General features: G+C 53.6%; 2 protein-coding genes and 1 long non-coding RNA gene across 5 annotated transcripts; 2 read left to right on the top strand and 1 right to left on the bottom strand.

Annotated features, from left to right (window-relative positions):
- The first annotated feature begins 842 nt into the window (after positions 1-842).
- On the top strand, positions 843-18,773 carry PKD1L3 (polycystin 1 like 3, transient receptor potential channel interacting). The gene is given in 29 exon segments (XM_053401915.1): positions 843-1,274; positions 2,373-2,804; positions 3,286-3,417; positions 3,635-3,799; positions 4,020-4,150; positions 4,911-5,037; positions 5,154-5,279; positions 5,491-5,719; positions 6,531-6,715; positions 6,891-7,121; positions 7,433-7,534; positions 7,837-8,015; positions 8,770-8,916; positions 9,364-9,557; positions 9,974-10,170; positions 10,277-10,445; positions 10,633-10,825; positions 11,751-12,003; positions 12,346-12,448; positions 12,571-12,714; positions 13,885-14,070; positions 14,499-14,781; positions 15,143-15,274; positions 15,276-15,573; positions 16,138-16,298; positions 16,407-16,617; positions 16,721-16,822; positions 17,075-17,206; positions 17,365-18,773. Coding segments are annotated over 29 exon segments (5,490 nt in total). The 3' UTR covers positions 17,479-18,773.
- LOC128419307 (uncharacterized) lies at positions 1,717-2,435 on the top strand. The gene is made up of 3 exons (XR_008331828.1): positions 1,717-1,846; positions 2,180-2,220; positions 2,373-2,435. It is a non-coding gene; the product is annotated as an uncharacterized LOC128419307 (long non-coding RNA).
- A 114-nt stretch (positions 18,774-18,887) lies between the features above and the next one.
- IST1 (IST1 factor associated with ESCRT-III) lies at positions 18,888-26,086 on the bottom strand. 3 transcript variants are annotated; one of them, XM_053399806.1, is made up of 10 exons: positions 25,835-26,086; positions 24,045-24,144; positions 23,174-23,354; positions 22,945-23,032; positions 22,592-22,675; positions 22,049-22,159; positions 21,757-21,960; positions 21,440-21,532; positions 20,361-20,409; positions 18,888-19,963 (listed from the first exon to the last, which is right to left on the bottom strand). In XM_053399806.1, the coding sequence occupies exons 2-10, from the start codon at positions 24,130-24,132 to the stop codon at positions 19,764-19,766; spliced, it is 1,098 nt and encodes a 365-aa protein (XP_053255781.1). In that variant the 5' UTR covers positions 24,133-24,144; positions 25,835-26,086; the 3' UTR covers positions 18,888-19,763. The 3 variants fall into 3 exon arrangements, with proteins under 3 accessions (XP_053255781.1, XP_053255782.1, XP_053255783.1); XM_053399807.1 differs by lacking the exon at positions 25,835-26,086 and adding an exon at positions 25,213-25,551; XM_053399808.1 differs by lacking the exon at positions 25,835-26,086 and adding an exon at positions 25,260-25,551.
- Between the last annotated feature and the right edge of the window lie 30 nt (positions 26,087-26,116).

Below are 26,116 nucleotides of genomic sequence, written 5' to 3'. Positions count from 1 at the left end.
CTCCCCAGTAAGAAGTCCATGTGTGCTGTGTGCTATCTTGCAAAGTGATTCAGCACTAGGCGTGGCCCACACCGAATAAATGGCAGGCTACAGTTCAGTGGTGTCCATGGAAGCTCTCTTTCACTCTCTGAGGACTTCATGATTGGCTTCTCAGGGGCCCAGGCCCAGATCCAGACACCCATTCCCACTTCAAACGCCATGGTGGCCCGCTGGCAGTGACATGCAGTAAATTGTAAAACCTCATGTGGCTGGCTGGAGACTCGCCAGCACTTGTCCAGAAGAATCATAGAACTGTAGTGTTGGAAGGGACTGTGAGGGTCAGCTACTCCTACCTCCTGAGGAATCCCACTAGCACAACCTCCCTGGAAGGGGGGTCCCTTCGCCTCCGTTTAGAAACCTCTAATGAAGGGGAGTCTGCCACCTTCCTGTCTGCCCCACTCCCCAACCCCTTGAAATCCCATTTCTTGTCACCCAAACTGCTTGGTTATCATACTGTTCTTTGGAGCAAGAGGAATGGGATGTGCCACCTGGGCTCTCAACATTTGCGTGCCAGCGTGCCTTTTATGCAGCAGACAATGCAGTTGCTCCTCCTTTCTTCCTCGTAGGGGTGCAGACAATGGCATCCTCTTCTTTGCAAACAAGAGGGCCCATCTCCAGCTGGAGCGCCAGGTGCTGCACCTGTTCAGCCTCTGGGTGTGGCGCTGCTCTGCTCCTCTTTTCAGCAGCTCCCCCACCTGCTTTCTCAGTTCGTGGGCTGAGCGTGCACGGTGTGTGTGTGTGGGGGGGCGGTTTAGACTATTAAAGGGTGGCCCCGGGCCAGCTTGCTCCAAAGAGGGAGCGGCATGGGGCTCCCTATAGGGATGTGGCTCTGGCTCTGGGCCGCACAGGTCTCTTCGGAGAAATCGGAGCCCGCCTGCCTGCCCGTGGCAGGAGAGGACTGCTATCGGCTGCTCCGATGGCCACAACCCGCCTTGGGTGCAGTGATTTTGTGCGGACGATCCCACGGCCGGCTCCTCCACACGTGGAACCAGCAGATCCAGGACGCCCTGCGCGACCGCCTGGACGACAGGAGCAAAACCTGGATCGGGGCTGCAGCAAAGGCGCTCCCAGAAGTGAGCCACCCTGGCAAAGGTGAGAGCGGGGCGGGGGCGCAGAGGCCCAACAGCAGCACCGCAGAAGAGGGGCAGCAGCAGCCAATTCCAGTATACTCTCCCGGGATGTGTGTTATTCCCCACTCAGCATCTCTGACTCGCCCAGACGCCAAACCCCTCAGGGCAAGACCGCCACCCTCCCTACACAAGGTGGGAGTGGGACCACCGTCTCCTCGTGGGGATCGAGGCGGGGCAGCCAAGCTTCTCACTTCAAGGGCCCAGCCAGGCCCTGCAGACCCTTCCCTCCGTCGAGGGACCCCGCCCACCTCCTCCCATGCCAAGCCCCGCTGCTGATGGCTCAGCTCTGCAGTCTGTGACAGGCAGTCAAGGAGTGGGGAGGGTTAAAAATAATAATAATGCAAGGCTGTCCGAGGGTTTGCTATCAGGGACTCACCCTACGCAAAGGCTCCCCTTAAACCACTTGCCACCACTGGGAGACTCTAGTCTGGAGAGGGAGCGGAGCGGAGCCCTACAGGGGGCGCTCAGGGCAGCCTCAGCCGGAAAGCCTTATCCTAAGAAAATCCCTCAAAGGCGGGCTGGTGCTGAGTGTGGGGTGGCGGGGAAGAGGGATAACCGTGTCTGACGGCGGCGCCTACTCTCCGCAGACCACTGCAAAGTCCTCGTCCGGAATGGGGACCAATTCTATACCAGGAGGGAGGAGTGTGACCAGAAGCACTTTTTCATCTGCCAGTCTGGTGCGTGAGTCTGCCCGCCCACCGGGGTGGGAGTTCGTGCCCTCATTCCGCACCCACAGGGGCTTGGGCAGGGGGCCTCCAGCTTCAAAGAGCGAGAAGGACCTCGTGGCTGAGCTGAGGATGAGACTCTCTGGAAGCACGCCTCTGGAAGCACCCCCCACGAAGCACGCCCTTTCGAGGTGGCTGCAACCCCGGAGGCAGGGCCAGGGCCAGGCTCTCCCGAGGCGGCTGGGCTGGGCCGTCGCAGGTCCTAGAACCATCCCTGCCTCCCCGGAAGCGCCGCTTCCATGAATCCTCCCGAGCAAAACCCCTTCTGCTCTCTGTCCGCTACAGGCCCCCCGAGGACGCCCCGAGAGACTTCCACGCCCTGGGTGGTAAGTTCCCGCCAAAGCAGGTGCCTGCGCAGCCGTCGAACAGAAACGGGCGAAGGCTCTCTAGGCCGCCGTCGCTGCGCAGCGCCCCCTGGGCTGACTGCAGCGCACCACCGAGCAGCCGGCCCTGGTGACTCTCTCTCCCTGTCTCCCAGAGAACGACCTGCCAGCATTTGACGTGCGGCCCGACGGAGGCGACGCCCATCCTCACCGAAGAGCCGACGGCGACTGCTCCTCTGAGCGCCCAGCCCTCCGCCGCGACTCCTCCGCCGCCCAGTGCTCCTCCAGGAAGCAGCACAGTTCGCCAGCCGACCACCGCTGACATCCAGTCATTCCTTGGGACCAGGCCAGAACTCGGCACTCCCCGCCATCCGCCGAGCAGCCCCAAGTCGGCATCCAGCACCTGGCCAGCCAGCAACAGCAGCCAGACTCACCCCAACTCTCAGACCTCAGCCCCAGAGCCCAGCACTCAGCCGCTGCCCACCAGCAAAACCACCTCGGGGAGTACCAAAAGCCACAAGTCCAACACCAGCCCGGACTCCTTCACCTTCAGCCCTAGAGACTTCCCCCCTGAGGACCAGGGGAAGGTAGGGAGACATCTGGACTGGCACCTGCCCCCACCCTGGTGGCACCTTGTCCAGACAGGCTCTCCTCTCTCTCCGTCCCATACCCCACACCCTGCTCCAGAGATATCAGGAGGCATGGGGGGGCGGGGGGGCGTTGCAGGATTCTTCCTTTGCACCTGGAAAAACCAACGCTGAAGTGCAGATCAAAGATGAGTGTGACTTGTATATGATTTCCCAGGGATCCAAAGTCACTTAGTGAGGGATTTCCAGACTGGTTTTGCCCACCGCAGAAAGGGGGGCAAGTGGCTATGGGGAAGTGTGGGGGGATGTGTGGCTCCCTCCAGCCTAGCTGCCTTCTCAGGTCTTCCCCCTATAGGGTAGAGGAGCCTTCCCAGAGTTAGAAATTTAGCGATAAGCTCTACTTGCAGACTCACTGACAGCGTAATAGGGCAACCAGGCCCCCTTCTCCCCCAGCCCCTCTCACTCAGGGTCTGTCCCACAGGCCCTAGAGAAGGTGCTGCACCAGTTCAACCAGGCTGTGCAGACCCCAGACCACCCTATGGCACTGGAGCAGGCAGCCCGGATGCTGGAGAATTTGACAAATTTCCATGCTCTGCTCTCAGACGATGCCCAGGTACTGGCATGTGGCAGGGAGGGAGGGAGGGTGGGTGGCTGGCTGGCACCCCTGATCTAAGGGTCTGTCCCCTGCGGCCTATTCTCCCAGTCCTTGGTTGAACCAGGCTCTACCCAGGCTATGTACAGAGGCAAGCCTGCCGCTTGGCACAGCCAGCCTCGCCCTTGCACCCCCAAATCAGCCCCGCCAGATGATCAGCCCTGCCTTGTTCCTACAGGCCTCTGCCAGCCAGGCACTCCTCTCCCTGAGCTCTCAGCTACTGAGGGACCACCCTGCCAGCAATGCCTCCTGCCTAGACCTCGCATCACAGGCTCTTTTCCAGGCCCTCAGCAACCTCCTCCAAGCCTCAGGCAGCCAAACACCCAGCTTCGGCCCGCAACAGGTGGGGAAGAAAGAGGACCTGCAGGGGTCGGGTGGAGAAGGCTATTCAGAAGGATGGAGTTGCCAGCTCAGGCCTGCTGCATGGCTGGGTCTCATTCTGAAGGCACCCCCTTTTGTCCAGGCCTTCCCATTGCTCTGAGCCCATGGGAAGGGAGCTGAGCTTCCCAGCTCCCGCCCTGGCTCTGCCCAGCTCCTGACCACACCTGGCCTTTCTGCAGCAGGAACCAAAGGTCCTGGAAACAGCACTGGAAGCCCTTCCTCTGATCCAGACGGGGCTCCTGTTGGGAAGCTCCACCATGGAGGAATCCACAGTAACTGTGGTGTCTCCTGTGCTCAGCACCACCCTCAGCAGGTACCAGTCTCCTCTCTCCTAGGCACTGAAGAAGGGGGGGGGGGCTTGCTCAGGGCAGCTGGGGAACTGAATGAATTGTTTGGTTGCCTATTGGAATCCTTTTGGTACGCAGAGTAAGACATTGTTCAGAGAATGCATCTTGGTTAGGGGACAGACTTTTATGAGTTACAATCTCACACACAGGGATGTTTGTAGTTACGATAAATAATAAAGGAGTCTATTACATTATCTTTAAAATTATTACTACATTTATAACCCACTTTTTCTCCAAAAAGCTCAGGATAGCTCACAGACTTCTCCTTTTTTCCATCTTATTCTCATAACAACCCATGCAAGGTAGGTTGGGGCTGAGAGATAGTGACTGGCCCAAAGTCACCCATTGGGTTTCATGGCAGAGAGGGGATTTGAACCCTGGTTTCCCACGTCCATGTCTCGCACTCTAACCACATAGTTGGATAGAAAAGTTCCAAGTTCTAGCCTAACAAGTCTGTACTAGAGCACGGTAGCCATGCTGGCTCCTGTCTTATCTCAGAGGAGAGAGAAATGTGAGAGGAGCAGGAAGTTGTGAAACAGAGTGCAGCCTGAGAATATCAAAAGAGATAGAGAGGTGAGCTCAAGAGGTTAATGACACAAAGGTAGTCTGGGAATCTGGAGGTCTCGAACTCTGTTCTATCTGTCCTAACCTATGCAAGACCCCTCTTCTGAAAATTGAGTTGCACTCAAACTTTCAACAGTAACCCCTCTCCCCACTCCCTACCAGGTGTGACAAAGCCTCCCTGTCCCATGCCTCCTTCCACCTGCTTCAGCCAAGGGGCCTGAACGTAACCTTCCCATCCAGCTCTGCTCTGGAGCCAGTTCTGAGCCAGCACCCTCAAGTACAAGTCCAGGTAAGGTGGTAGTGGCTTGCTGCCCACTGGGTCCTTGTAGGGGGACATAGTGCAGGGCATGGAGGTGGGGCAGAGGGCACCCCCACAGTTTGCTCTTGCTCTCATCTTCATTCTAGGTAGCCTCCTTTGCATTCAACCCTTTCCAGCACCTGGATGGGAAGCCAATCAAAAGGATGGCAAGTATCGCTCTCATGGCCAGCGAGGAGTCCATCGGTGTCCACAATCTTGCAGAGGAAATAGAGGTGAGAATGGATACTGTTACTGGAAAGTTCTTTCATCAGGGGGACTCTCCTCTCTGCACCCAAGTGGCATGGAGAAGCAGCGCTGTCCAAAGTCCAGCGCTGGATCAGAGATAAGCACTTTGTGCTGTATGGCCTGATGGGAGACAGTATGTGCTCAAAGGCCAGTGGGGGGCACTTCAGGGCTGACCATGGACATGCTGTCTGCTTCCAGATTGGGCTCAGTGCTGAGGCTAGTGCTGAGGCCCCTCACACTCACTTGACTGGCAACGTCAGGAACTTTGACATTGTGGTAAACATCACATCAGTAGAGGATGCCCTGCTAGTATTGGTGGAATCCAGCACAGTGGTCCAGATCACCTTGCACCTGGGCCTACAACCTGAGCCCAACAAGAACAGCAGCCTCCTCAACACCACCCTGCCCAGCAGCGGATGGCAAGAGGGTGAGGACTTGTTAGAAGGAAGCTAGAGGGCAGGTGCTGCTTTGGGACTTCCTATTGGAGCATCTGATTGACATCTAGGAGAATAGTGCTGGACCAGAATGGTCATTGGCCTGATGTAGCAGGTTCTTCTTATGCTCATACATACAACACAATGCTGCATGTATCCCCTTAAAAGTAAGTCTCATTGGAGTTCAGTGAGGTAACTCTCGGGTAAGTGGGCATAGCTTTGAGGTGTTAACTTCACCAACTGTTCTGGGTTTCAGCCATAAGACATGACCTATTTGGCAGGCTTCCTCAAACTCGGCCCTCCAGATGTTTTGAGACTACAATTCCCATCATCCCTGACCACTGGTCCTGCTAGCTAGGGATCATGGGAGTTGTAGGCCAAAAACATCTGGAGGGCCAAGTTTGAGGAAGCCTGCTATATGGGAACAATTTACCTCTATAAATAAAAAGGGAAAGTTGCAAAAGTATACCAATTGAATCAGGTGTGTTTCAATTATTTAATTGCCCATTAAATTCATTTAATTGCAAATTAACATGGTGTAGTGGTCAGATTTGCACTGTAGGAAACATCAATGGGAAATTTGTTTTAAATTGCTTAGTTAAATCAGCCTGTTTCTTCATTTACATAATTGACCAAATCACTTTGATTTAAATCTGTGCACCTGGGAGTAGGCACAGAGTTAGGGAGGGAGGGGCTTGAGGAGCTGGGGCCAGGCAGGACTGTGTCCACCAGTGGGGGAATGTGTGGGTGAGGTCAGTGGGTGTGGTCCCTCTTTGCTCTCTTTGACTCATGCTCTTGCTTCAGAGGGTACCTACACATGGGTGATTCCTCCTGAGGAGCTGCAGCATCATGGCCCGGGCAACTACTACATCTCTGCAGAGGTGGCTCCCCTCTCTCAGGGCCCCTGGAACCTCTCCATTCACACCATCATCTCTGGATGCTACTACTGGTCCAGCCAGCATCAGGCCTGGAGAAGTGATGGATGTCGGGTATGCAGTAGGGTCAACCAGGCCAGAGGGCTGTTGGGCAGGCAAGCCAGCCTTTGCTTCCATGCTGGGAGAAAAAAAAACGTAGGGCAGAATGTCATGGGGAACCAAATGGAGCAGAACTTTTGGGCCTCATCCTCCTGTGTTGGTTTCTAATGCATCAGTGCCTCCCTCCCAGGTGGGCTCCCAAAGCACCCTCCACAGCACCCAGTGCTTGTGCAACCACCTCACCTTCTTTGGGTGCGTCGCCTTGGTCCTGCCACACCTGATTGACCTTCACAACACTGCAAAGCTCCTGAGCACCGTGGGCCAGAACCCTTCCGGTCTGGCCTTGCTAAGCAGCTTGTTGCTGGGCTATGGAGCTGCCCTCGTTTGGACTCGATGGAAACAGAGAACGGATGTTAAAAAGGTGAGGGAAAAGGGCAAGCAAAAGATTTATGATGGTTGTTTGGGGTTATTAGCATTTGCAGGCCAGAGACACCCACCCCCCATCTGCCCTCATTGAGGCCATTCTTGTCTGATGTGCTGAAATGACGAACAATGTAGTTTTTTCGTTGGAAATGCAAACAGGTCATGACATTTTACACCGTCTTTTTAGGGTATGAGATATTTATCCAGCAAACAGCCAAGAGCCAGACACCCTGGAAAAGTCGATTTGCTGAAGTGGGGCTTGGCCATTTCTAGGGCCACCCACCCCATGTGTGTCTCTCCCCCCTCCAGGTGAAGGTCACAATCCTAGCAGATAATGAGGCCACCGCCTGCTTCCCTTACCTGGTGCAAGTCTTTACAGGCTACCGCCGAGGGGCTGGGACCTCTGCTAAGGTAGGGGAGGGCCTCACTTTCCTGCAGGCCCACTTTGTACTGTTGATGGTACAAGTGCTGCCCATCAAGTTCCGTGACCTCAGGCACCTGCCCACAGAATCTGGGCCGAGTCTGGCAGATCTCTCCCTATCGGGGAGGGGGGGTGTGGGGTGCAGGCTTCTGTGTGACTGGCTGCATGCAAAAGCCTGTCTTTGATGACATCATTCATGCGCTCCCTGCTTGGGCAAGGAACTGAGGAAAGGAAGCAATCCATGAACCCCACCCAGCACCCGCCCTCTTTTCCCTTTCCTCCTTGGCTTGAGGTTATCCTGACCCTCTATGGAGCAGAGGGCCGGAGTGAGCCACACCTGCTACAGCACCCCCAGGGGCCCTCCTTTGAGCGAGGCGGGCGGGATGCCTTCCTCCTTGCCACTCAGAAGTCCCTGGGCAACCTCCATGCCATCCGCCTCTGGCACGACAACACTGGGCCCAACCCCAGCTGGTAAGTCCACGGCCCAGCGAGGGCTGAGGGTGGGGGCCAAGAGGGTGGGGTTAGAGCGAACCAGACTGCAGCTGGGATGCCAGGCAAGGAGGAGGCTGGAAGCACACAACTGGCATGGGAGAGTCCGTTGGCATCACCAGACCTTATCAGATGCTAGTAGGCAAAGGGACACTGCAGCTGGCATACCTAGTCCTCCCCTGCCATGGGGTTGTGCTGCCAGGACCTGGACACATGCAGAATTCCCAGGTCCTCAAAGATACCTCCTTTCAAGCCTATACTGAAAAAATTCACAAGATCCCTGTCCAACTGTAGCAAAACTAGCAGCAGGTCAGTTGGACATTCCAGGGGAACGATGGAACTGTGGCATGTCTTGTCCCACCCAAGGTTCATGCTCACCATAATGCATTACGACCCACCTTTGGTCTGACCCCCCAAACATAAAGGATACATCAGGGAGGGAATACCCTTCCATCTCCAGTCTTTTCCCAAAGCTGCTGGGCAAAGAACGCTTTACGTATAGGTTAACTTGGAGCAAAGCTTCCCTTGTGCTTGAAGGAAGCCACATGCAGATCTGTTTTGGCAAGGTGATGAGGGCAGAAGGAAAAGATCCCCACTGCTTCTCTTTAACCTGCAGCTCTTGAGTGATGGGGGAGTGGGGGCAGATCCCTTGGCTGCAGCTAATGGGCACCACATGACTGCTTGGCAGTGCCACCCATGTGTGGGCAAACGACTGAAAGGCCTGAGCCTCCTGCAGGTTTGTGAGGCGGCTGGTTGTCTGTGACCTGCCTGCCAAGAAGAAGTGGCATTTCCTGTGTGACTCTTGGCTGGCAGCTGACCTGGATGACGGCCATGTGGATAAAGTCTTTGCTGCTGCCTCCGAGAGGGATCTCCTGTCCTTCAGGTAAATATGAGCCCCACCCACCCACCTCCTGTCAGTTTGTGGCATCTCTGGAATGTGTTTTTGCTCTTGGGGTGTTTTGTGCCCCTGATCTACCCAACAGGTACCTTGCCTTTGACTGAATTATGCTAAGAACACCTGTGTGAAAAAGCAATATGCAGACATCAAAAAATAAAAGTCAGGGAACGGCAGGCTTTGTCCCAGAATCTGCTTGGAATGACGAATCTCAGACCCAGTGAAGAAAGTTCCTTTGACTATACACAGAGAGGGCCTTTCTCTCCCACCCATCTGGGAGTTGGGTCTTCCTTCCAGGTCAGAGAGTGTGATGCAGCTTCCAGCTCCTCTCCATTCAGAAATAAGGTGCAACAGGAAAGTTCCCACCCTGCTCCTGGCCCTTGACCCTCTCTGGCTCGGCCCCCACCAAATACATCCCTTATCCCACTTCACCAGGTACCAGTTCTGGTCAGGGCTGGTGGACAAATTGACGCAGGAGCACCTGTGGCTGTCGGTGGTGACCTGCTCGCCCTGGAGCCCCTTCACCCGTGTGCAGAGGCTCTCCTGCTGCCTGGCCCTCCTCTGCTGCACCTTCCTCATCAACATCATGTTTTGGAGAAAAGAGGCAGCGTCCAGAAGCCCTGAGGCTGGTGAGTCAGCTGCCAGCTGGAGACTAGCATAGCCAGTGCCTTTCCTTGTCCCCTGCCCCAACATGATGCAGGTGGGTGCTGGGCTGGGGGGCAGGTGAGTGGGTGGGGCAAGGAAGAGGCTGGCTTCCCACCACTTGCCATGGCTCACGGCCCCCAAGGCAGGGCCCTAAAGAGTCCTGTATTTTTGCTCCTGTCCCCATGCTACACCTTCCATACACAGGGCTTGTATGTCTCTAAGTAGCACTGAGGATTCTAAGCTTCACAATGGAGCTGGGAGTCCCCCTCTGGACCCCGCCCAGCATTTTTGGCATTGAAACTGCCTCAGCCACAGGAGTGGTCCTTTTGGCCACCCCCTCCTCCTGACTGAAGGTCTCTGTCTGCCCCACCTCTTCCCCCCCCCGCTACTCCCGAGACAGGGCCTTTTATGGTGACTTGGCACGAGCTGCTGGTGAGTGTGGAAACAGCCATCTTCCTAATGCCAGTGAGCCTACTCATCAGCCACATCTTCCAGCTGGTCCAGCCCCCAGCCCCAAAGCCTCCAGCTGCCAGCTCCGAACTCCTGCAGACTGTGATGCCCCCCAAGCAGGTGATGCCCATCACACAAGTCAAGCAGGTGAGACCCCCTCCTCACAAGTCCCTCCAGTCAGCAAGAGGTTCTGAGCGGTCAGCCTCCGCCCTGATGGGTGCTTGGCACTCTTGCCCTGCTCTCTCCCTTGCAGGAGCTGGAGGAAACCCTGGGCTTCCTCTACAAGAACAGCCTCTGCCAGTGCAGAGCCATGGACAAGTTCCCTGGGACTTGTGAGCAAGTACCGGAGCTTGTGGCTGCTCTGTGTGACCTCATTGAGTCCCACCTCCAGCACCAGAAGGACCTGGAAGGTCCCCCTCAGGGTAAGAGTAGCTTGCCTTGGCAACGGGTGCAAACACCGCTCCCTTTCAGACAGAGAGTGCGCCACCCTTCCTCATGCTCTGTGCACCAGCTTGCACCTTTGGGGAGCTGAGCTGACTCAATTGGAAAGAGGAGGGGGAATTAAGGCTCTGTAGGGTGAGAGTGATGCCTCTTTGTACTTGTTTCCAGAGAGGCGCTTCAACCTCCACAGCTACCTGAGCCATGTGCTAAATGACTTGGGGACTCAGCTCTGCAGCCTGGATTTGTGCAGCTTCCCTAACCCCTATGACCATCTGCATGCAGTGGACCAACTACGAAGAGTCCAGCAGCACCTGAAGCAGCAGCAGGCCCAGCCCTGGCCCAGCACTGAGGGGCCTGGCAGGTAGCCCCCATCTGGAAGCTCCCCTCAGCTATCTCTTCCCCACTCTCCTGGCCCCATTTCCTGGTAACATTTTGCAGAGATTGCTCCAAACCCAAAATAATACTTGGGGAACAAGATCCTTGTAAGCCACTGTGAAACTCTGCGGCATCTACTGTACACACCCTACATATGTATACAAAGAAACACACCTAGCTAAGGTCAAAGTTCCTTCCATGAAATAGCTTACAGGAAGAAACTAACCAGGTATCTTCACACTCCAGGGAACGCCTTCAGGGGCTGGGCGAGGAGGCAGGTTGCAGTTACAGGAGATAGAAGCTGCCCCCCCCAGGACGCACCAATGAGAATGGGGGTTGCATATGCAGCAGAGTGTTCATATGTGACCCAGAAACTGAGTGAGGCAACAGTCCAAGGTCACCACCGCAGTCGAGTTCAGGCAAGGTACAATGCAGCAAGGCAGGGCGATGAGAATCAGGAAAGAAAGCACCATAGACCTGTATTATTTCCTGCAACTAGAAGGCTCACTAGGGAGGCTTTATATACTCTTATCTCCTAAACTACACTCAGCCACTGACTGCTTCCTCACAAGCAGACTGCTGCCTCTGATTCCAGAGACTGGCAGGGGGAGCTGTTCCACCCCCTGTTCTGACAGTTCCAGGAGTTTTCCCATCAGGTACTAACCTGGAGGGCCCCTGGATCTATAGGGCATCTGGTTCATCTTCAGAGGACTCTGCGTCTGGTCCCGTGTCATGCTCAGACCCAAAGCCAGCCAGTTTTCCCAGCCCACCCAATAATGGTTTTTCTTAACTGCTGATTGCTTTTTCTGCTTGGTCTGTGGGACATTTGCCCTCCCCCTGCACAGTTCCCTCCCTCCACTGGTGTTCCCAAAGGCTGAGTTGCCCTTTATTCTCCTGTCTCTATGTCTCAGGCCCACCGGGCCCAGGAGCGAGCTCAGCAGTTTCCCACTTGAAGACCATGACAAGGAGAGGCCGCCGTTCTCCCACTGCCTCCCCGGGAGATTCAGTTTCGCTTGCTGGCTCACAGTGGGGAGCATCAGCCTGGTTTCGGCCTTCTTCACAGTGCTCTACAGCCTAGAAATGAGCAGGGACGAGGCTGGGCACTGGGCCATCAACATCCTGCTCTCAGTGCTACAGAACATCTTTGTAATGCAGCCCCTGAAGGTAACTTGGCCCTATCTGGGGTGCAGCTAACCTCTCCCCACACCCTTGCCAGAGCCAGCATCTCCCCTCTTCTCCCTGCCTCTACACATGTCTTTGGTGTTCTGTGATTCTGCAGCAACCCAGCAGGGTCAGAGGTCTGCAAGGAGCCTCAGACCCCACATAAGTCCAGACTCTGGGTTTAATGCTCGTTCATCTCCCCCACAATCTGCACTGGTAATGGGTGTAATGTTACTAACCATTCCATTTGTGGTGGGGCCTCTCCTGCATATTCTGCTAAGAGGGGCCCCAGACACCTGCCCTGTGGGGCCCCCCAATGGCAACCCTGTTCTCTCTCCTTCCCAGGTGTTGGCTCTGACCTTCTTCTTCTCACTGCTGCACAAGAGGGAGTTGTGGAAGGACAAGGGGCAGGAGCAGCAGCTCTGGTGGGCCCTGGGCCTTGTCACAGGTAATTCAAGCTCTCCAAACCCCCTCCCCATGCCTCCATCTGCAGTGCTCGATAGGGCATCTGCCTGAGCGGCCTCTGACCAAAGGGGGCCTTTTTCCTCTTGCTTGGGACTTTCCCTCTAGCAAGGGGCCTACAACTGGAAGCTTATGGGCGGAGAGACTGGGCAGACCCAGCTTACAGACCCCCTGCCCTACAGCCAATGGTGCGGCCAAAGGAACGAGCCTTGAAAGACAAGAAGTTGTACTCCTTGATCAGAGAGATTGCAGGTGAGACCAGGCTCGAAGGCCAGTAAGGGCGTGGATGGGTTGTGCAACACTTCCTGCTCCCTCCCCACACCAAGCAGGGGTGAAATATGCTCAGCATTCACACTCCTAAGCATCAGTGGTTAAGGAAGCAAGCAAGGCAGAGAATGATACCAAGGCCTAGGTCAGAATGGTGGGAGCAGCAACACAGGAAGAAACTACCACATACCATGTCAGAACATTGGGCTTACCTTACATTTTCATCAAAAATTTGCTTTGCACAGGTAACTACCATAGAGTTATCAAAATTTTCAAAAATAGGGGGTCCATGGCTTGGCTTTTGAAAAATAGGGGGTCCTCAGTAAAGTGGTACCTCGGGTTACAGATGCTTCAGGTTACAGACGCTTCAGATTACAGAATCCACTAACCCATAAATAGTACCTCAGGTTAAGAACTTTGCTTCAGGATGAGAACAGAAATCGTGCAGCGGCAGTGGGAGGCTCCATTAGCTAAAGTGGTACCTCAGGTTAAGAACGGTTTCAGGTTAAGAACGGACCTCCGGAACAAATTAAGTTCTTAACCCGAGTTACCACTGTAATTAGCTAATTGGGAACCACTTCTATAAACCACAATATATACATAACTCAGTGGGTGCAGAATCTGCTCAGGACAAATTTTCAGATGTAATTTGCAACCTTTAAACTACCAGCAGGGAACATCATACCCAGGAGCATAGAAAGGGGGGTGCGGGGTGTGTGTGGTCGCCCCGGGTGTCATCTCTGAGGGGGTGACAAAATGGCACACCGCGGGAGGGTGACACCGTGAGGCCTGGCCTGCAGTGCGCCCAAGCCATGCATCTCTCCTGGGAGTGATGCAGTGGCTTGGGGCCCTGTGCTGCCCAAAATGGCAGTGTGGGGCTTGCGTCCACCAGGCGGACTCCATGGGCAGATCACCCCGCTGCCCCCCGGGCGGATCACCGCGGTGCCCCCATGGGCGCGCCCCCCGCTCCCGCCACTCTGGGTGCCGGAGCAGCTAGCTACGCCCTATCATACCTGCAAGCGGGTGGGCTGCTAAGATATGGATGGGATTATAATTTGGCCTGTGAGGTTGTCCCCCCCCCCGTCTTCTGGCTGTAGGGATGCAAAATCCAACAGGACAAACTGTTTTGACCCACTTCCCTTTTCTGACACCCAGTGCAGCTTGTGTTCCTGGCTGTGCTGATGGTCCTCAGCTATACTGAGAGAAGCCCCAATGAGTTCTACTTTAACAACGCCCTCCAGAAGACCTTCACATCCCACCTGGAAGACATCCTTACCCCAGAGGAATTGTACGGGTGGATCAGGGTGATTCTGCTGCCTGGCCTCCATGGCGATTCTGAAGGTGAGCAGCACAAGGACCAGAGATGAAAGAGACATCCTTCTGTATACAGGCAGCCCTCTGCTTATGGGTGTTCTACTTGTGTGTGACTGCTTTTATGCGGGTCACCACAAAATGAATGACTGAATAAATTGAAACAGTGTGCCTTCCCTTGCTCAGGCCACTGCCTGGAAGTCTCTTTTTGCTGCTCACTCACTGCAATGGGAGGGATTGTGGGGAAGGCTCGAGGCAGCAGCCTCAAGTGAGGGAAGGTGTGCCGGGCAGTGGCTCCAGCGGCACACGCTGTATAAAATATACAAACATGGCCTCTTTAGACTTTTTCAGTGTTGCCAAAGCTGAAACCTGAAATTTACCCAGCTTTTCACAAACAGGTGTGCATTTGTGTGTTTTGCTTCTAAGCAGCAGATTTCTCCCCTCTCTCGATCTCCCAGGTTTGGCCATGGATGGAAACTCTTTCCTTGTGGGCAGCGTGCGGCTACGGCAGATCCGAGCCCCGCCAAAGCCAGGGCCAGCTTTTCTCCCACTCCAAGAGGGAAGGCAGGGTCCCATGGCCAGCTGGGGGCCTCCTGCTGCAGGTGGGAGAGGTCAGGCGAGTGCCTGGGTCTTCCAGAATGAGAGCACCCTGCAAGAGTACCCCATCTGGGGGAAGTTTGCTCTCTATCCAGGAAGCGGCTACCTGGCAAACCTTGGCAGAAACAAAAGCTACGCCAAGAGGTATGTGGACGGGGGGAGCTGCAGAACAGGCATCAGGTCCCGAAAGCTCCAGGGGCTCTTTCTGGGCAGGTGTATCTCAGTCTCTGCCCACTATCTCCTGATCTGGTGAAGCTGTGGGAGAGGCAGGTGAAAGCTAAAGACCCACAATCCTGGCTAACAGTAGTGAATATGGCATTGCTAGCTGGAGTCTGGCAGGTGGTACTTGTGGGAGAACTGATCAACTGGGCAGGGCATGCAATAGTAAACTAGAGTTGTGTTTCTCTTCCCCTGCTGCCAGTAGATTTAGGCACAGCCCTTAGAATTCTCTCCCACTGCAAGGTGGACACACAATACAACTTTTTTCTGCACCATTCCCCACCAGAACCCTTCGCTATCTGGAACGGAACAACTGGCTGGACAGAAGCACACGAGTCGTCTTCATTGAGTTTGTTGTCTACAATGCAAATGTCAACCTCTTCTGTGCAGTCACGCTTATCCTGGAGGCCAGTGGGATAGGCAAGAGCGTGTAGTAGAGACAAAGGGGGCCTAGCCCTGCAATGGGCCTCTGAGGCAGGATGGCTGTCCTGGGGCTGTTGGGGAGGGAGATGGAGAAAAGGCATTCCCTCTACCTGGGAGCCAGCCTTGCTTGCAGCCTCCGTGCTTGACCTTGTGCCTGTTTCTGTGACAGGGGCCTTGTTCAGCAAATCGGAGCTGCAAATTCTCCGCCTCTATCCAGACCTCCAGCTCGTCCTCCAATTTATCTGTGCCCAGATCACCTTTCTCCTGCTCATACTATATTACATCTTTGTGCAGGTGAGTGGGGCCTCTGTGAGGCAGCTTAGTTTCCTTAGCCTAACACCCTCCGGATATTGCTGGACTACAACTTCCATCAACTTTAGCCAGCACTCTCAAGGTGCCTAGGGTTAGTGGGAGGTATCAGCCAGCACCAGCTCAGGGGAGCTGAGATGTGGAACCTGCGGGGGCCCTCTGGGTGCTGCTAGGCTCCCATCATTACTGACCATTGGCCATTGGCTTCCTAGAGCAGTTGGACATTTGGATTCCAGCAACACCTGGAGTGCCGCAAGAGTGTCATCCCACCTTTGTTTTAGGGCAGTGTTTCTCAACCTTGGGTCCCCAGATGTTGTTGGACTACAACTCCCATCATCCCTGAGCCTTGCTAGCTAGGGATGGGAGTTGTAGACCAAAAACATCTGGGGACCCAAGGTTGAGAAAGGCTGTTTTAGAGGGTGGTGGTGTGTGGAGGTTGCTGTATTGCCAGAGAAAGAGCATCACACCACCACTGCTCCTTCCACTTGCACCCCCCTCCCCAACATGTGGCTGCCTGAGTCAAGCCTGCTTCTTCCATGGGGCCAGCAGGGCCGGCAGTTGAAGCAGCAGAAGTGGAAGTACTTCAGCAGCAAGAGAAACCTGCTGGATGCCAGCACCATCCTCATAAGTATGGCAGCTATTGGCCTTTATGTGAAGAGGCGCGTGCTGGCAGAAGGCATCCTGAAGCAGCATCGCCAAGACCGCAACAAGTGAGTGTCTACCATCTGAAACAAGGGGCAGGGGCAGGGGCAGACCCCCACTCAGCAGAGGCAGCTTTCACACACCCTAAAGCAAATCTCCCTCCACATCCCTGCCAGGTTCATCAGCTTCTATGAGATGGTGGAAGTTGACTCTGCTCTGACATACCTCATTGCTTTTCTGGTGGCCTTGACAACCATCAAGCTGTGGAACCTCCTGCGCCTAAATCCCAGAATGTACCTCATCACACAGACACTGCAGAAAGCCTGGGATGAGGTCCTGGGCTTCCTGCTCACACTTCTGGTGCTACTTGTGGGTTACGCCATTGTGGTAAGAACTGCAGGGAAACCAACCAAGGGCGGAGGGAAGAGCCCCCCCCCTCCTGTGTCCTTATACCCCTCCCCCTACATCACCTTCACTCTCTTGCCATCAGTGCAACCTCATGTTTGGATGGAGCGTAGATGACTACAAGACCTTCTTTAACTCAGCTGTGACCATCGTAGGGCTTCTCATTGGAATCTTTAATTATGAAGAGGTGAGTGCCATACAGCCCCACTTTAGGCCGAGGCACACTGCCAGGCTGCCCTTCCAGGACACCACAGATCGCAGCAGACCCCCAGCCCCATTCAGCTCCCAGCTCAGCACCCAGAGAGACCTGCATGGATTTCAGCTTTCTGGGTCTAGAATGCCATGCTTCCCTGTGCCCTGCAAAGCACAGCACGGCCAACAGCTCTCTGCTAAGTGCATATGTAGACACAGGGGGCATAACTGTGCTCTTCATGCTTAGGTCATTGCTGTGGACCCCGTGTTTGGTGCTGTGCTGATTGTAACCAGCGTCATCTCCATGGTGTTTGTGATCATCAACCTGTTTGTCTCTGCCCTTTTGACGACCTTCAGTCGGGAGATGAAGGCTGCCAAGGTAGGTGTAAGCCCAAGCGGCTGGTGCTGCTCATCACCAGCCACCAGCCAAGCTTCAATCAATTAAGCCTTCATGAGAAGCTGCTTGTGCCGCAGCCACCCCTCAGGATCTGAGTTCACATATAAGGCATCTCTCTCTCTCCCGGTTCATCACAACAGGCCAGCAAGGAGGAATCCATGTTGCAGCTGATTCAACTGAAGATTTCCACCTTGTTTGGAATCAAGAAACAGCCACCCTTCCCAGGAGCTTCCCGAAAGGAGCCACAGGACTGAAGTGGCATCATCCCACCTCCCCATTTGGACAGCTCTTTTCTATTCTAAAATGGGAAGGGTCACCATTTTCCAAGTATCACTAATGTACATGCTATCTTTAAGAATATCAGAGGTCAGCTGGGCTGCCAAGAAAATCTATAGGGCTTTTCTCCCACTTTTAAGCTGCCCCTCCCGCTCTTCAGCTAATTTACCATGTGATCTTGACTCAACATTACCTCATGCTACATCCTACTTCCTTTATCCTTGACACGCCTTTGAGTTGTTGGGACTAACCAAGGCAGAAATCCCCTGCTGCTGCCCTGCAGGTTGAAGAGCAAAACCGATCTTACTGGCTTCCAGCGCAAAGGCCGGTCAAGTCCCTAAACAGCAGGAGCCAGTTTCTTCTCTGCCCAAAGAGGCAGAGCAAAGGAGGGCTGTTCTTATTTATAGCCAATCCCAAATACTCAGTGGTGCACATCAATTAAGCCTTACAAATCAAGTTATTTTTCATGTCGCTGAGGAACTCTTTACCTATTGCAGGGCTTAACATCTGAGGAGACAAACAGGGAATTGTAGATTACACTCCCTTACCCAGCCAGATTTGAATAACTTATATGACAAAGGTGGGTCTGTTGAGATGCACAAAGGATACACAGTTTCATGGTGAACCAGAGGGAGGAGATAGAAGGGTGGGTGGGGAAGAAGAGTGACTATTGCCCCTCCCCACCCAGAGAGCTCAGTTTGCCCAATGGGAGAGATCAAATCCATGAAAGGAATCCAATCCTGCCTTTCCTTAAAGGCAGCCAACCTCCAAGATGCAAGGATCCTTAAGCAGCCCTTACCTTAATCCAGAGGGGACCCTTCAGCCTGGCCCAAGCAGAAAGCACTCATCCCCCTACTCCAACCTGTAAAGGTCAGCATAAATCCTACAAGGGCTAATTTCTCAAGAATGATGGCTTGACAGTTCTATCACATCACGGCAGTGAAGGACAACTGCTTCAGCACCCAGGCACTTCCCCGTGCCCTGCAGGACAGGTGGCCTACTCTTCTGAAGATGCCACTGCTGCCACCACCCACAATGTCTTGTGGGAAGCAAGTCTAAAGGGAGCCTCATAAATTCGCCTGTGGGTGGTGGTTGTGGGCTGGACTGCAGATCCTCAGGTGTGTGATCCAAACTGATAGGACTTGTTCCAAAATATAACTGCGAAGCCAAAGTAAAGGCAACACATTTGCATGCTCCTTTTTGCCAATATTTCCTTCCCTCAATAAATAGTTTGACTGGAAGTGTGACTGTCAGTCTGAAGGAACAGCCATGATAAGAACTGGTGGCAGCTGCCCCTCCATGTTGTAAACATACCATGCCTCCTTTGCTTCCCCTCCACAACTGCCAGAAGCCAGGAAATATTATGTTTTACTTGAGACAGATCCAGTCAAGGCTATTCCTCAACTTTATTTAGAATTAATAGAGAAGATACAAACCAATCAAATTGTCCCAGAAAAGCCACATGAAAGAGTTACATACAGAGTGTTACATGGGAGAGCTGAGGTTGGCTGCTGGCACTGCAGCTGGTCTGTAAGAGCAGCAGAAGTTGCTGGATGTGTTGCTGCTGCTGTCACCACCACCACCCATGGCTTTGCCCTATAGGCAAGGGAAGAGGCTAGAGAACCAGGAGTGATGGCACATGTCAAGCAATGGCCCTGAACCCAGCCTGATGCAGAGCCACGTTAAGGCAGAACTGGGCTCACTCAAAGCTAGGAAAATGTGCCTGCTGCTCTGCAAGCCAGAGGCAGGAGGACCACTGAGCCACGAGGAGTGCAGACTGGTCAACTCCTGTGCCCCACAGCATCCCTCCCCAAAGGAAAGTCATAATGGCCCCGGAGGGCTCCCTGAGAACACGGCAGGCAAAACAAAGCTATCAGGGGCCCAGAGCAGCTCCCCTTCCACAGCACATGCCTGGAGGGGGGGGCGCGCTTCTGTCCAACTACGTTGCCCAGAATCTTCAGGTTGGTGTCCCTACACCACTGTCTGTCCAAATGAGAGGCCACCTACATCACTCCCTTTCCCCTCTAATGCCCGGCTGCAGACTGCAGAGCAATGCATTCGGAGGGATTGTTCCTGCTCCCATCTCAAAGAGGCTGTGCAGTCCCCCACTCCTGGAGCAGAATGTCAGAAAAGCAGTGGCATTTGGTGTAAGTACAGAAGGAAGAAAGGCCAAGCGGAAGAAGAGGAACGAGCACTTGGCCGTGCTAAGAGGGAAGGAGGAGGCAGCAATCAGGCCCATCGGCCCCCTGTTCAGGGGCTCTTTTTAAGTTTTCTTCTTCAGTTCCTCAAACCTTCGAGAGAGGTCATCAAAGTCAATGTCTTCTGAGGCGGAAGTGTTGGCACCAGCAGAAGCGGCAGGCAGCGTGTCTGGCACTGATGGCAACTCTGGCAGCACAAAATTATCGCCCGTACTAGGAACTGCAGCTGGTGGCCTCCCCCTCGGCTGTGGCTTTGGGGCTGGTCCTGCAGCAGACAAGAGTGACTGGTTACAAGCAGTGGGCAGGCTCAAGGCAGCGAAAACAGTAGTCTACCTAACAGGAGTAGGGGCAGGGGTAGGACTATTCTTCTTTTTGCTGGACTACCATTAGTATATGTCCTGTAGAAGCAAGCACTTGCTGCACTTCAGTTGAGCCTTGCAGCTCCTACCAGTTACTACATGGGACCAAGCTTGAAGAGACCCAGCCTCTGCCCCCAAAACACACACACACACACACTTACCTCAGCAACTCAAGAGCAAACACAAGTGAAAGGGACCAACAATAAACACAAGCACCAGCTTTCCCCTGACATCACGACCTCCCTCCCTCCCTCCTCACTGCCTTGCCAGCTCCACAGCCTCCCCCTCCGGCCCTGCACTCACCGGTCACCTGTGGCGATGGCAATTCCTTGTCAGCACCCATGTCATCAATCTGAAACAGAAAAAAGCTGGCTTTGCATGGAGCGCCCCACATAGAACCACCACCTGACAACTCCCTAGAGGCCTACATGCACAGCAGAAGCACCATATCTGGTGTTCCCATCTTCTTCATGCAGCCTGGCCAGACAGCAGAAGGAAGGATGAAATGAGGGATCTGGAGGAGGAGGAAGCAGTGGTGGTGAGCCTGGCCTGGTGGCACCATAGGTGAGGGAGAGCCATTCAGCATGGCTGACTACCTGAATAGGAAGCGGCCCTGGCTATGTCCCCTAAGGATGGCCTGACGGTGCAGTAGCTCTTCACCATCGCTGGTGGTCTCACCTTCAACCTGACATGAACCACCACCACCAGCAACCACAGAAATCTGGAGAGCGCAAGTGCATGAAGGTGGACACTCTCTAGCTGCTCAGCCCACCCCCACATCTCGTCCTCCGCTCATGCCTTCCATGGGCAGCAGCCTGGACTCTGAGACCAAGGTGACCTCTGAGTCACTGCCTGCAAGCTCATCCAGGCTGCTGAGATCATGCTGAGGCTCCCTCAGTATCATTATCACAGCCCCTCCCTCCTGCCTGGTAGACTCAAGTAGCTGCCCTGCTCGCCTCCTCCACCACCACAATGTCAATGAAGAAGCTGGAGCAGCTCCTGGTGGACAGGCTGCAGGGCCACTGCTGGACCTCCTGGTCGGCCTCTATACCAAGTGCAGTTGCCACTCGCTCCTCCAGAGGGACAGGCTTGTCTTGGACTTCCTCAAGTGGGAATGGGACTCCTGATTATTGAAAGTGACCTGGGCAAGTTTCTCCTCAACAATGCCTAGGCAGGCAACATCCACTGTACCACTGGCAGTAGGCCTAAGAGCATGCATGAAGTCTGCTGCAAGCCCAAATCCAGTGGATGGCAACTCCTCAGTCAGTCCAAGTGGGAAGGCCTGCCAATACCCAGCACTAGACTAGGGACAGCAATAGTCCCAGCAGAGAGGACTTGCCCTCCCAGCAATTCATCTTTTGTTTTTCATCAGCAGTACTTACAGACTCATATGTTGGAGGTGTTGCTGGAATCTGAGGTGGGTGAAGGCTGGTGAAAGGTTGGTAGGTGCCCACCGGTAGCCCGTTGAAGTGCTCCTAAAGGGAGAAATTATTACTCAGACCAGCACCCCTTTCTAATGGCAGAATCAGATAGGCAATACCTGCCAGAACAGCTGGAAAACCTTGTTCACACAGCAGGTAGTGAGGTGTGCTCAGATGCTAACTCACCACAGTAGACTGCTATCCTCCCCCCCCCACTACCACCCCCAATCCCAACTTTACAGACTCCCCTCCTGTTTCAAGCAAGACATAGGACTTACTGGTCCCTTTGGAGGTGGGTATGCAAAAGGGGGAGCTGGAGATGGCATGGGCATGGGCATTGGCATTGGCACAACTCCATCAGGACCAGCCATTGGGGTCATGAAGCCGCCGCCACCACCACCACCTCCACGGCCACCTTTCTTTGTATCATCCACGAATCCCACATCAATCAGGTCAGCTTCCACGCCTGCGGGAGCCTCAGCCTGGGAAGAGGAAGAAGCTGATGTCACATGTGGGAAAGGGAGCTGCTACTGAGGGAATTGAGAGTGGAACCGCCTCCCAGTCACTCACCATGACAACAGAGTCTGGCTCATAGGGCACGTTGTAGTTCTTTGCGATCTCAATCAGGTACCTCTCCACCAGGATTTTGGGAGGTGCCTCTACGCTCAACTTGTGCATCAGCTGGAAGGGAGGGAGGGAAGAGTGAGCCCTTCACTGAGCTGGGCAGGTCAAGAACACTTACCTAGCTAAGAGATATCCAAGCCAGAAAAAAGATAAATTTCTACCTTGCCTGGTGAAGCACCACAGGCAGGACCACCTGCTGCAAACAACTCATCTTTATGAAGCACTGATATCGTTCCCTCCCATAAGAACAGCCTGCTGGAGCCGCCTGTCTAGCCCAGCATCCTGTCCTCACAGTGGCCAAACAGATGCCCCAACAAGAAGCCCCTGAGTGGAGCAGCAGCAGTGCTCTCCTTCACCTGCGATTCCCAGCAACTGACATCAGGAGCAGATCACTTCTGACAGCAGAGGAAGACGTAGCCATTGTGGTTAGTAGCTCCTGAGAGCCTTACCGCCATCTCACCCCCATGATGCCCTTCCCATTCCACTCACCCTGTCATTGACGGTCCCAATCTGGTTGCTCCGGCACAACTTGCCATACTCTTTGCTGTACTTGGCACAGAGCTGGTCAGCAACCTAGTATGGAAATGGCACACTCAAAACAGAGTCCAGGCACCACTGGCTCCCCTCTATTTAAGACAGGGCACAGCAACTATCGCAGCACCCCTGGACAAAAGGTTCAGGAGTTTGGAGACTGGAGCCAACCTAAACTCCCAGATCAAACAAGAAAGTCACCAAGTTCTCTGAGCATCCTGTGAGGATAGATCAAAGTGTTTTCCCAACTGCTGCCCCCAGATGTCCAGGAAGGTTGAGCAGCCTGCCAAGACACAACTGGCACTACTCACCATTTTCAGCTCAGCCACCTCCGCTTGCAGTCGGGGGGCAGCCCAGATGAGGGTGGAGACAGCTTCTGCCAGGCCGGAGTCCAGCTCCCTGAAGGGACACAAAGTAAGGCAAGAGTGAGCAAGTAGTTGAAAGACAAGGAGGACAAAGAGGTCCCAGACCTAGCAGACCGAGGGGAGGGGACACGTGGCAGGCACCCAGCACCCTCTTCCCCATAGGCCAAGACCTTACTTCATAGATTGTATGAGGCCAAAGCGTGCCAGAAGCAAGTCACAGTAGAGCTCCAGGATCTCCATGGCCTCCACCAAGTAGTCCTCCCGGATGATGTGCTCCACACGGATGCGAGCCCGCTCATCTTTGCCAGCAGACAGGTAGTCAGCAATTTCCTTCCGTGCCTTCTGGGCTAGCTCAGCTGCAAGAAAAGGGTTCATCATGGGGCAGCAGGGGAGGCCCACAAGCCTGCCCTGGCCCTGCCTGGGGTGTTTGTGTATGCAAAGAGAGGGGCTCCACCAAGAAGGACTGTGGGTTGTCTCCAACTAAGTTATACTTAGGCATATTGAAATTAAGTAACCATGTCCATTCAATGAGTATAGTGGGGCTAGAACTGGACACAAGTCCACAAACCTGAGAACTCTTCACAGAATCCACACCCCCATCCCAATGACCACAATTCTCAGCATCTTTGAAATACAGTACACACACACACACAAGCAATTCCACACTTATACTCTGACATGTCAAAATAAATTTAAACAATTCTTTTAAAAGATAGTTAAAAATACTCTTCTTAAAAACCTAAAAACTCCCTTTAAAAATCAAGTCTTCAAAAAAGTTATATGATCTAAGAAAGTCTTTAAAAGAATCCTTCCAAAAGAATTTAAAAATTATAATGTAGCACCTTAGAGACCAACTGAGTAGTATAAGCTTTTGTGTGCATGCACACTTTTTCAGATACACTGAAACAACATGTGCAGGGTATAAATTAAGCATCTCTTAATTTATAGCCTGCACATGGTGTTGTGGGACACCATGACTACCAGAAACCTCCTGAATCACTACTCTGGTGATGAGGTCAAGGAATTAGGTAGGAAAGTCCACTCACTTTTCTTTTTCTCCAACAGTTTGAGGCGATTGATGACAAGACGTAGGTTGACTCGCAAGCGCTCGGCCTTGAACCCAGAGCCTAACATGGTGTAGAATTCCTGCCAGGAACACAAGAGAGAAAAAGCCTACTATCATGTGTGTTAAAGGCAGACAGCTAGCAGTTTCCTGTGTAGATATATTCTACTTGTAATATTTATATATTGCTTTGCACATTCAGAGCCATTCCAGAGTTATTTAGAATAAAATACAAAATACATTTAAAATTCAAAAAAGTGATACAAATATCAAACATGAAAAGTGCTCAAAAATTAATCTAAACACAATATTCCCTGCTCTACACAAGCAGGACACCAGTATTCTCAAAAATCTCAATCATCAGCGCTGTCCAAATGCTGAGAATAACTTTTTTGCATGGTTCTAGATTCAGGTAGGTAGCTGTGTTGGTCTGACGCAGTCGAAATAAAATAAAAAAATTGTCCAGGAGCACCTTAGAGACCAGCTAAGTTTGTTCTGGGTATAAGGTTTCGTAGGTATCTGAAGAAGTGTGCATGTGCACGAAAGCTTATACCCAGAACAAACTTAGGTAGCCTCTAAGGTGCTACTGGACATTTTTTAAATTAATCAATTTATTTTTTGCATGGTGCTGGAGCATTTCACAATTGGAGCAGGGGGGGATCTGTTCTCTTGTTGCTACCTGCTGAACATCTTTTGGAGACGCAGACAGTGAATGGTCTCAGATCTCAGGATCTGGATTGGTTTGAATGTGGAAAGGTTGCGAGCTGTAATGTTTTATCTCCGCTGCAAATATATAATAAAGCAAACAAGCAAATATAAGTAATTTTAATGTGAATTTTCGTATACAGCAAGAATAAATGTTTGAATAGACTATAAATGCCAGCCATTTTTAAACAGAGTCCATACAGACTCAAGTGTGTGTAATAGTACAGTATGCCAAAACCTATTTATCCACTTAAGAAATGCTTTGTGTGTGTGTGTTTTTTTGTCTGTATGTATGTGTAGAGCCCTTTCATCTGTGCAAGCAACAGATTTCTGGTTTTTTCCCCTTTTGTACATGATTTGATCAGCCAGGCCCAACCATATACAGCACAAGGGGCAGCTCACAACCTTGGATCTCTTTAACCAGTTTCAATCCCTGGAGGACAAACCTGCCCCGCTTTGCAGCACTGGAAGCGGTAGAGAGCTCAGCTCCCACCTATGTGGGAGCTGGTGGAGGATTTGCTCCAAGAGGGTGGGGGAGTTTGCAGGTAGTTGAACTACAGAGGCACGAAGGCAATTCCCAACTCTTCTTCCGGCACCGGCTTCGCTTTCGGCTAGACACAGGCAGCTGCCCGCTCCGGGTTCAGAGACCCCAAAGGCGAAACACCAGCGCCGCCCGACCCGTAGCCCAGACAGCCAGTTTCGATGTGCTACAGGCCCCAAGGAGGAGCCATTCCCGGCCAGCGGCAGGAGCAAGAGCCGGAAGGGAAGGCGAGCGGCCAGGCTGGGCAGAGGCCAAGCCCGCCAGCCGCGGACCAGGAAGCGCCGCTTCTTCGCCCGCGCCTCTCGCCACCGGCTGTCCGAAGGCAGCTTCAGGCGGCGGCCTCTCCGGGCCTCTCTCGCCTTTCCCGGAGCCCTTCCCTGCCTCGGCCCGTTCCTCGGGCGAAAGGCGACGGGGGAGGCTTGTGAGGGCGGCGGGAAGCAGGACCTCGAGTCGTCCAAGGAGGGCAACGGCCCCGCTCCCCGGAAAACGCAGAGCCGAGCGAGGGCGGTCAGCCGGGGCGGCCTTACCCGGGGGCGGGGGGGGGATTCTTTTTGTCTCCGTCTGTCCCGGCAGGCGGCGAAAGTGGCGTCGGCGGCGTCACGGATCCAGCCTCAGCTGGGCAGGCGGAGGGATACGTCTCTTCTCTGCTTTTCAGGAGGAGGAGGTGCGAGACAGCGACAGTAGCAAAAGCAATAGTCGTAGTTCTTAGCAGCGTCCGGCCCTCTGTCTGCGACGCGGCTTCTCCAAGATACAGTGCAGCGACGCACGGGGCGCTTTGTGTTTGTACGGAACTACTTTACGGGCGGAGG

This window comes from Podarcis raffonei, chromosome 8 (assembly GCF_027172205.1).
Source record: "Podarcis raffonei isolate rPodRaf1 chromosome 8, rPodRaf1.pri, whole genome shotgun sequence".
NCBI lineage: Eukaryota > Metazoa > Chordata > Lepidosauria > Squamata > Lacertidae > Podarcis > Podarcis raffonei.
The sequence above is the reverse complement of the archived record's forward strand: the minus strand, read 5'-3'. Positions and strand labels throughout refer to the sequence as shown.

Coding starts and splice junctions, on each gene's coding strand:
- IST1 (XM_053399806.1), bottom strand. CDS start 24,132: ATGTTAGGCTCTGGGTTCAAGGCCGAGCGCTTGCGAGTCAACCTACGT. Junction 21,533..21,756: donor ACCCACCTCCAAAGGGACCA/GTAAGTCCTATG, acceptor TTCTCCCTTTAG/GAGCACTTCAACGGGCTACC. Junction 20,410..21,439: donor CACCTCCAACATATGAGTCT/GTAAGTACTGCT, acceptor TTTCTGTTTCAG/ATTGATGACATGGGTGCTGA.